This window comes from Sinocyclocheilus anshuiensis, unplaced genomic scaffold (assembly GCF_001515605.1).
Source record: "Sinocyclocheilus anshuiensis isolate Anshui unplaced genomic scaffold, SAMN03320099.WGS_v1.1 scaffold329, whole genome shotgun sequence".
NCBI classification, from domain to species: Eukaryota; Metazoa; Chordata; class Actinopteri; order Cypriniformes; family Cyprinidae; genus Sinocyclocheilus; species Sinocyclocheilus anshuiensis.
In genome coordinates this window covers 905,353-915,620 of record NW_015540881.1, presented here as the reverse complement: position 1 = coordinate 915,620, position 10,268 = coordinate 905,353, and the positions used below count along the sequence as shown (strand labels likewise).

General features: G+C 36.1%; 1 protein-coding gene and 1 long non-coding RNA gene across 2 annotated transcripts in view; one reads left to right on the top strand and one right to left on the bottom strand.

Annotated features, from left to right (window-relative positions):
• LOC107688459 (anoctamin-8-like) overlaps positions 1–9,819 on the top strand; it is a 12,269-nt gene extending 2,450 nt beyond the window's left edge. The window contains exons 2-16 of the mRNA XM_016486132.1: positions 895–1,005; positions 1,274–1,406; positions 1,555–1,693; positions 1,989–2,262; positions 2,753–2,880; positions 3,002–3,163; positions 5,683–5,835; positions 5,987–6,113; positions 6,332–6,387; positions 6,541–6,615; positions 6,710–7,366; positions 7,534–7,725; positions 7,829–7,960; positions 8,531–8,641; positions 8,786–9,819. Of these exons, the coding sequence (XP_016341618.1) occupies positions 895–1,005; positions 1,274–1,406; positions 1,555–1,693; positions 1,989–2,262; positions 2,753–2,880; positions 3,002–3,163; positions 5,683–5,835; positions 5,987–6,113; positions 6,332–6,387; positions 6,541–6,615; positions 6,710–7,366; positions 7,534–7,725; positions 7,829–7,960; positions 8,531–8,641; positions 8,786–9,406 (3,071 nt within the window). The 3' untranslated portion in view covers positions 9,407–9,819. The remainder of the gene's footprint in view (positions 1–894; positions 1,006–1,273; positions 1,407–1,554; positions 1,694–1,988; positions 2,263–2,752; positions 2,881–3,001; positions 3,164–5,682; positions 5,836–5,986; positions 6,114–6,331; positions 6,388–6,540; positions 6,616–6,709; positions 7,367–7,533; positions 7,726–7,828; positions 7,961–8,530; positions 8,642–8,785) is intronic.
• The window catches only part of LOC107688465 (uncharacterized), a 10,669-nt gene continuing 7,981 nt past the window's right edge, over positions 7,581–10,268 (bottom strand). Inside the window, exons 2-3 of the long non-coding RNA XR_001634238.1 lie at positions 8,190–8,193; positions 7,581–7,591 (exon numbers count right to left, since the gene is read on the bottom strand). This is a non-coding gene — a long non-coding RNA (uncharacterized LOC107688465). The remainder of the gene's footprint in view (positions 7,592–8,189; positions 8,194–10,268) is intronic.

The following is a 10,268-nucleotide window of genomic DNA, read 5'->3' as shown; positions in this document are numbered from 1 at the left end:
TGGTGTTCGGCCAATCACAATGCACTGGGTCAGCTGGCCAATCAGAGCAGACTGCGCTTGTCAAAGGAAGGGGCTTTGTTGAAAACGACGTGTTTGAGAGAGGCGGGGCATAGAGGACCTACAATAATGTACAGTATTTGAAAAATAATGTTTTTTTGAACATTAAAGCATGTCAACATATTCTGTTACACCAAATAATGATCTTTAAAAAAGCATCATATGACCCCTTTAATAGGATGACAGCTCAAATTGGAAAGCTGATTGGGTTGTGATGACGTTTTAGTGGACATATAGAGTAACTATACGATAAGTCACTCAAGCCCTTAATGATGGAATTAATTCAATTTTTGGGTTCTTTTTGTAAACAGAAACGCACACATATCCACCTTATTTTTCAACACGGAAGTAAATAAGCTGTTTTCTGTGAATGTTCAAGATTTTCAGTTCATTAGCTACTGTAGGGAAATAACGAAAAGAATAACAACGTGCAGTAAATGGTAAAACTGTTTGTGCTACAAACCAGTGTGTTTATAATTAATACATTAATGCAATATGGTAAGAAACACCAGTTTGCAATATCAAGCAGCAAAAAGAGCTGTTTTTACAGCCAAAAAACATGGAAGTGGATGACCCCGGAAACCAGACACATGAAATAAAAATTAAACTAAAAAATAAGGTGTTGTGTGTGTGTTTAAGGGGGTCTGAATACTTTCCGTACCCACTGTATATAAAATATTTATGTATGCATCATTAAGGGCCTGATTGACTTTTTTTTGGTATAGTTAATAATATATATACAACCACTAAAACATCTGCACACACATCACAAACATAATGATTACTATAACTATAACATTACAAGAATAACTACTTTTTTGTTTCACTTGAAAACAGAGAAATTGCTCAGAGGTCGTCTCTTTCATGCCAGACAGTACCTCATGAAGCATAAAACTACGATCACAATGGCACCCACTGAAAACTGTGATGTTCTTGTGACATTCCCAGGTGTGTAGGTTATGTCTTTCAGTTTTGCTCGTTTGCACTAATACAGTTATTGGTTAATGTAGATGTTTTTTGTCAGCTTCATAATATCACAAATGTTTTATATGTAACATTTGCTACCTTACAGTATGAATGTAATTGTACATTTGGTACATATAGCATCTTTTTACATCTATTTACAAAATATTTCAAAATAAAGTGTGATAATAGAATGTGAATTTCTTTGATCTACTGATGGACATATTTCAGCATGTTATCGTCTTTTCCACAGACACCACAGATGACCATACACTGTTATGGTTACTTAACCAAATCCGGTTGGGAATTCCACAAGTCAGAATCCAGATCCGGCAGCATAAATACACGCACACCTATGCATTCTTCATTACCTCAACCTTTGAGAAGTAAGATACAGTAGAAAACCTGCTCGACTCATCTCATCTCAGTTATTGTATTGTATTTTTCCATATAAATTGTCTGAAACGTTTGACAGATGGTCACTGGGTCCTACGTAAATACAGCATTAGATTGATTGTTGTTTTTTGTCTGAAGCTTGTTGCGTGGAGCTGAACAGATGGGGATGCAAAAGGCAGTGAAGCCACGCTACGGAGGCGGCACTCGCAGGTTTTCATGTGAGGAGGATGACATCTATGAAAACATCGAGAGTGAGCTGTGTTTCTTCACATCACAGGTCTGCCATTAATCTCTCATTTCTTGTCTTCTCATATGAAATCATTAGATGTCAACACAATCTAGTGGCATTACGTAATTAGTTTGTTTTGGCAAACTGGTGGCTAATTTGCATGAATTTGTACAATCTCAATCATACATTTTCGTACAATCTGTTTATACCCCACTGATGTTTAATTTAAAGGTTTAAAGGAGGACCTTCATTGTTTAATTTTTTTTAATCTCATGTTTCCGTACAAATCACAAATAACATTTTCTCATGAGATTGCATCAGTTTTTCTCTGTTACTTCTTTAGGAGCGTCAGAGTATTATCAAATATTGGTTGGATAATCTGCGGGCGAAACATGGCGAGGCCCTTCATAACATTCACTTCCTGGAGGGCCAACCAATCAGTACATATTTTAACATTTCTTTTCTAAAATGTCTATCAAGATTAAAGGGGTCATATGATGCTATTTTAATTATAACCAGGGGTGTGATTCTTCAAATGTTTCCTCTTCATGAGCAGAGAATCCTGAATCAGCTGATGACGTCCTGGGTTCAGGCAGTCTGTGAGAGGCAACCTCTAGGTGAGAACGCCTGTGCTTTTGCCAACATGCACAGGAGTCAACTACCTTTTTAGTTATTCTGAAATGGTTGGTGCTTTCCAATGGTTGTATAATGAGATTTCAGGCCAAGGCTCTTCCTTTAGCAAACAAACTTATGTGTACCTACCTGCTTTCTTCAGTACAGAACGATTTGCTCTGAGCAAATATGAAGTGCTACAGTATGAATTCTTAATGCAATCTACGAGTCACTACATGTTTTGTTATGTGTAATGAGATCTCTAAGAAGGAGACCCTCTTATAAGGAAACGTGATACATTTTGGAACTATGATGTTAGTTAGCATTTCACCTTAGCGCCAATCTAACAATATTTTAGTAAAAAATTAAATCAACAGGGCCTTTTATCTTGGGGGTTGCCCATATAATAATGCAAACATGGCCGATTTTATTCATATTGTTATATTGCAAAAAAGCAGATTAAGCCTAATTGTTTTGTTGTCCCATTCCGGACAGATGACGTGTGTGATTATTTTGGTGTGAAGATTGGCATGTACTTTGCTTGGTTGGGCTTTTACACCAGCTCTATGCTGTATCCAGCAGTGATTGGCTTTCTGCTCTGGATCTTTGCTGAGTCTGATCAGGCAGGTTGTTTTCCTTGATATCACAATCCTATAGCTTTAGAATGGAAGTATATAAAGTATACAAGAGTTTGTTATTTGGTTAGAAGGCACGGTTTTATCACCAACCTTTTCTGATATGCAGACAAGTCAGGATATCTGCTGTGTGGTGTTTGCCCTTTTCAATGTGGTGTGGGCAACACTCTTCCTGGAGAGATGGAAGCGGCGGGAAGCAGAACTGGCATATAAGTGGGGAACGCTGGACACCCCAGCAGAGTCACTTGAGGAACCCCGTCCACAGTTCCGGGTGTGCTGACATCATTTTTATGGAACCTTAAATTATTAGACACAAAATGTTTGATAACAGCAGGTGAAGGTCATTAATGACCACCTCTATTTATATACAAGTCATTCTAATATGCTGATTTAGTGTGTCAAGACTTTGACCTTTGATAAATAGAATGTTTAAAAGAACAGCATTTATTTGAAATATATATATATATATATATATAGATGATAGATAGATAGATATATAATATATACACACACACACACACACACACACACACATAGTTGTACTCATAAGTTTACATACCCCTTGCAGAATGTGCAAAATGTTAATAATTGAAACAAAATAAGAGGGATCATGAAAATTGCATGTTATTTTTATTTAGTACTGTCCTGAATAAGCTATTTCACTTAACAGACGTTGAGCTTGAAAAGAGTCCGCACATTCAAACATTAAAGCATCACAAGCGAGATGAGAACAATATATGCAATTTACTGAATAAAACAAGGCAAACGTTTCGGTCACATGTTGACCATTTTCAATGCCAAGCTAACAGTGTTAGAACTAGAAGCCATCTTAATTTAAGGAATCACATGATAATTAAAGAGATCACATGATCAATCAGGACACACACAGAGAAAAAAAATAAATAAATAAAAAAAGGCCACAATGTGTGTATATGTAGAGCAATGGATAATTTACATCAAATTAGAGAACAATGGTTGTCTGTTGGAGTTAACAAAAGTACTGTTCATAAAAAACAAGACAATTGAAGTTCTTCATTTAATCCTTTCGGATATACACAGTCCATATAATAGATCAATTTAGCTTCACATTGTAACAGCCTTTTGTTAGAATCACCACCTCTTCTTGAACAGGTCAATCTCTGAATACCTGTAAATCTCATATCACTAAATTTATGGTCAGCATCCGCAAAATGTCTGGCCACAGAAGAATGAATATCCATCCTTCTAATAGAGCTCCTGTGCTTGTTGATGCGGGTCTTTAATTGACGATTGGTCTTGCCAATATATTGTAGACCACATGGGCATGAAATAAGATAAATAACAAAAGATGATGAACAAGTGATAGTCTCTCTAATTTTGAATGTTTTCTGAGTGGTGGTGCTAGTGAAAGAATCCGTTTTAATTGCATTTTCACAAGCTGAACAAATCCTGCATGGGAAGAAGCCAGTCGAATGATCCAAAGTCACATATTTGTTCTCCTTAATGAAGGTATCTGAACTGACTAGATGAACTTAGTGATATGAGATTTACAGGTATTCAGAGATTGATCAGCTCAAGAAGAGGTGGTGATTCTAACAAAAGACTGTTACAATGTGAAGCTAAGTGGATCTATTATATGGACTGTGTATATCCGAAAGGATTAAATGAAGAACTTCAATTGTCTTGTCTTTTATGAACAGTACTTTTGTTAACTCCAACAGACAACCATTGTTCTCTAATTTGATGTAAATTATCCATTGCTCTACATATACACACATTGTGGCCTTTTTTTATTTATTTATTTTTTTTCTCTGTGTGTGTCCTGATTGATCATGTGATCTCTTTAATTATCATGTGATTCCTTAAATTAAGATGGCTTCTAGTTCTAACACTGTTAGCTTGGCATTGAAAATGGTCAACATGTGACCGAAACGTTTGCCTTGTTTTATTCAGTAAATTGCATATATTGTTCTCATCTCGCTTGTGATGCTTTAATGTTTGAATGTGCGGACTCTTTTCAAGCTCTTCATCTTTGGGTAACCTTTTTTGGTCTACGCACTTGAGTTGGATTTTTTTGAAGGTGCGGTGAATCTCTGGCTGCTTCTACATAACAGATGTTTACATATACTCCACAAGACGACAAAATAACTGAATTTATAAAAATTTCTTTAATTATTATGAATCTTAATACTATGTGTCATTTCTTGGATGATCCAGTTCAACTGCCTGCTGTTCTTCAGAAAAATCCTCCAGCTCCTGCACATTCTTTGGTTTTCCAGCATCTTCTGCATATTTGAACCTTTTCCAAAAGTGACTGTATGATTTTGAGATCCATGCTTTCACACTGTGGACAACTGAGGGACTCATACACAACTATTACAAACTAAACTTTTGAACAGGATGATGATGTGTAAATTAAAAGATGGATTTCAAAATTATACAGTCAATGTTGGAAAGGGTTCAAATATGCAGAAGATGCTGGAAAACCAAAGAATGTGCAGGAGCTGGAGGATTTTTCTGAAGAACAGCAGGCAGTTAAACTCCTCAGGACCAACAAGGGACTCATGAACAACTATCACAAAATATAAAAACAGTCGTGGATCATCCTGGAAATGACACATAGTATTAAGATTCAAGGGTATGTAAACTTTTGAATGGGGTAATTTTTATAAATTCACTTATTATTTTGTCTTGTGGCATATATGTAAACATCTGTAATATGAAATAGCTTATTCAGGACAGTACTATATATATTACTGACTAGTATACTTTTTTTATACTTTAAAAATTTTTTTGCTACATGTATATCAGGGAATTAAGCGTCGCAGTCCAGTGACTGGCTGTGAAGAGTTTTTCTACCCACCCTGGAAGAGGAGAATGTTCCGCTGGTTGGTCAGCCTTCCCATCTGCATCCTTTGTCTCTGCTTCGTCTGTTTGGCCATGTTTATCTGCCTGGAGCTTCAAGTAAGGATACTCTGTAACGTTTGTTACAAAACTTGCTACAGCAGATTATTTCAAATAAAATCTGCAATGAAGTTTCAAATATATTTGTTTTCCATATTCAACTAAACATTGTTTATGGATATTCAGGATTCATGACTTCTGTCTCTTACAGGAATTTGTCATGGAAACAAAGGAGTTGCCAAGCATATGTAGATTTTTCCCAAAAATTCTTCTTGCTGTAACTGTTACTGTATGTGATGAAGTGTATAAGAAAATAGCTCTCTGGCTCAATGATATGGGTAAGACTTAAATCTGTTAATAACATTTACAACATTAAATGTGTATTTGTATTTTCATTACACAGTACGTGTTACTGAATTTAGCCAGATTGGGACATAAATTGGGTCATTATATTAGCAGCAAACTTGCATTTTTGGTTATTTCACAGCTTGTTTGTTTATTATAGTTTTTTTTTTCCTCAGTGACACCTGTTTGTTCATTTTTTCAATTTTAACAGAAAATTACAGACTTCAAAGCACTTATGACAATAATCTCATCCTCAAGACTGTTTTTGTAAGTTTAATGCTTTATTTCATCTATTTCTATATACCAGGAAATGTTCAGTTTATTAATGTATCATCATACTGTAAAAAACGTGTATTTGATGAATTTATGAAGTATTGTGTATATCTGTAATGGTTAAATATCGTGTTCTGCATTTTAAAGTTTCAGTTCATAAATTCTTACCTCAGCCTTTTCTACATTGGATTTTATCTCAAAGACATGGAGCGGTTAAAAGAGGTAATACACAGACGGCAGAATAATATTAAAACAACAAAGTGTCATGAATGAATCATTCTGCAGCCCAGACAAAAAATGACTCTTTAATTTACAGATGCTGGCCACGTTGTTGATCTTCCGCCAATTTCTACAAAATATCAAAGAAGTGCTGCAGCCGGATCTCTATGAGCACCATACATTAGGTGCTCTGAGGACATTATGGGACTTAATTCAAACCATGCTCCTGAACTATGGTCATTTAATAGTGCAAAGGATACGACTGACTTGCCAAGCCAGTCTGGATGTGAATAAAAGTGGCTCACCTCCAGAGCAATCAGAAAAGAGAGAAAGGAGGAGTTTAATCGCCAGCTACAGAGTTCCCAAAACAGAGGAAGGGGATGATGATGCTGGACTAAAGCAAAGGAAGGTCAGCTTCACCGAGAAGGTGGAATACAAGGACAAGGTTGTGGAAGCACCGACACAGGCCAGCTTACAGGACGATGGCAGTCCTACCCTTGTGGAGAAAGGAATGGATCCATCCTTAATATTTGATATACGTGATGATGACGATGATGATGATGATGATGATAATGATGATAGAGACATGGATGATTCCGTGAGTAAACCTCAAGGAACTCAGAGAAGAAAGATCAAATCTGCTGGGGAAAACAACATTACGGAAAAGAAAATGTCCTGGATGGATCCTCCAGAGGAGAACAAATCCACTGTTTTGACCCAACCAGAGATTGAAAGTTGCATGCTAACTTATGAGGTCTGTGCTCCTCCATCTATATCATCGGCCTGACCAGCTGATGCCGTTATTAATCATACAAGTTTAGAAATGCTATTTATGCGACTTATTTGCTACTTTCTGAACCCAATGGCTGGTTTACAAACTGTATCAAAAACAAGATAATTTTCTTTTATTTCAACTTGCAGGATACTCTTCAGGATTACCAGGAGATGTTCATACAGTTTGGCTACGTTGTGCTCTTCTCTTCTGCATTTCCTCTGGCAGCCATGTGTGCCCTCATAAACAACATTGTAGAAATCCGAAGCGATGCGTTAAAACTTTGCACAGGCCTCCAGAGACCCTTTGGGCAAAGGGTTGAAAACATTGGACAATGGCAGGTCAGGAGATCCATTCAGAGTAATTGCTTAGTAAATTATTCATAGCCGATTGTATTTCTTGTTTGTGTTCATTTGCTTTTGTTTGTTCTTCAAATTCAAACAGACCGCAATGGAGGCAATGGGTCTGATCGCAATAATTGTGAACTGTTACCTCATTGGCCAGTGTGGACAGCTGCAACGACTCTTCCCCTGGTTGAGCCCTGAGATGGCCATTATCTCTGTTGTAGTGCTAGAGGTAAGAATGAATAGCAAAAAAACTGCAAAAAGGTTTGTGGTCAGTAAGATTTTTTGTATGCTCAACAAGGCTGCATGTATTTGATCAAAAATACAGTAAAAACAGTAATATTGTGAAATATTATTTTAAAATAACTGTTGTCTATTTCAGTATATTTTAAGAAATAATTTATTCCTTTGATGGCAAAGCTGAATATTCAGCATCATTACTCCAGTCTTCAGTGTTACACGATCCTTCAAATATCATTCTACTATGCTGATTTGGTGCTCAAGAAACATTTATTTTTATTGTTAATAATATATGTTAAAAAACAGTTGTGCTGCTTAATATTTTTGTGAAAACCATGATATATTTTTCTCAGGAAGAAAGTTCAAAAGAACAGGATTTGAAATAGAATCTTTTATAATACTGTAAATGTCTTCTGATAAGTAATTGCTGAATAAAGGTATTAATTTCCTAAAAAACATTTTGTAGTGTGTATATACATTGTGTATAACAAAACCTAAATCTTGGCTAAATTATATATAAAATGTAGTAAATGGAATGTAACCCTTCTCATATGGTTTTCAGCACTTCGCCATTCTGCTCAAATATATAATTCATGTTGCAATTCCTGATATTCCAAACTGGGTGGCAGATGAGATGGCCAAACTTGAATACCAGCGGAGAGAGGCTCTCAAGGTAGCACAGCACATGAGTGTAGACTAACAATGTCCATTGCAATGTCTAAATGTCATTTTAATGTGTATATCATCATGTTGAGAAGAAAAAAAAATCTTGGTTTGTTGAGTTAAAAGGGTGTGTCATTGTCTGTTTCTGCATCAGAAACATGAACGCCTAGCACAGCAGCACCAGCAGCAGCAAAGGAGGAAGTCTGAAGAAGAAGAGGAGCATCAAAAAATGGCAGAGGAATTGGCACGACAAGATCAAGTCAAGTCCGATCTGAATGGAGGTGAAGAACATCACCATGAAAAAAGCCCAGGGGCCAAGTTCAGCTCCGGAGATAAACTCAAGAGACCCAGCTCCCTTTTAGGCAACAATAATGTAATGAAACTTAAACAGATAATCCCACTTCAGGGTAAATTCACCTCTACCACTTCTCCCACAAGCGGTGAGGCCAAACTTCCAGGCTTTCTGAAGTTCCTCAAATCCCAAGAATTAAAAAAGGAAGCCGCTGCAGCAGTCGCACAAGCAGCTACACATGGGAGCCACGAGAGATCACAGTCTCCCAGCAAGTCCTTCAATCCAGGCAAACTCTTCAACTTTGGGAAGGAAAATCCATGTACTGGTGCTGGTTCTGAACAAGTGAAACCAGAAGATGCCTCAAGGGCCACTAATGCACAACACACAAATATTGCCCAAAACCCTTCATCAGAAGAGCTTCCATCTGAGGTCGAAAAGAGTGAAAGCTCAGGCTTTGGTTCTAATCCTTCAAAAAAACAGTGAATGAAATGGTGATACTACTCAGTTAATATATAGCACTGATTGTAATGCTTAACATTTGCTTAAATGTGGTAAAGCAACCATGTAGTGAGTGGAACTGCATGTCAAAAATAATTTTAATACAATATATTAATCGGAGACCTCCATATAGTTTACTCACTAAAGGCGGCATGCTAAGTCACCTGCATGATAAAATCAGTTTAGGCATGGGCAAGCAAGAAAGGACGTTTGAATGAGCACTGTAAAATGTATAGATTTTATATTTTTCTATGCATTATTTTTCTTATTTGAAACAGTAAATATGACAATCTAAAAACAATGCATTGTCCTTGCTAATTTTGATCTTATGTGTGAACCCACAATGCAATAAAATGGAATTACTGTGAAAAGAAATAAAAAAAAAGGTATATCAGACACAATATTCACCGTTACTTCAAAGGCCGTTTTTTTTTTTTTTTTTTTTTACTTTTATACTATTATAATACAAATTAAATGCATATACAATTGCTTATAAAAATGAACTATAATACTTACAATAAAATGTGATACAATACACCATGACAAATGCAGGTTTTTTATTAACATTATAATAACATTTTTTAAACTAGTCAGAATAATGGGAACAAAATCTGATCATGACAAATGTAATTTTTATGTGTATATTATTTTTTATCTTCTCACCTATACCTCTTGTCTTTTCCCATTCTGATTACTTATATGTATGCTCATGTTATTCAAAAATCAAACAGTAAATGCTCTGATCTGAGTGTAACACTACATACAGCAAAAACTTTGACATGAATATGCTCAACTGGAAGTATCAAGGAGGATAAGATCCATCAAACTGAATAAACACCCCCCCCCC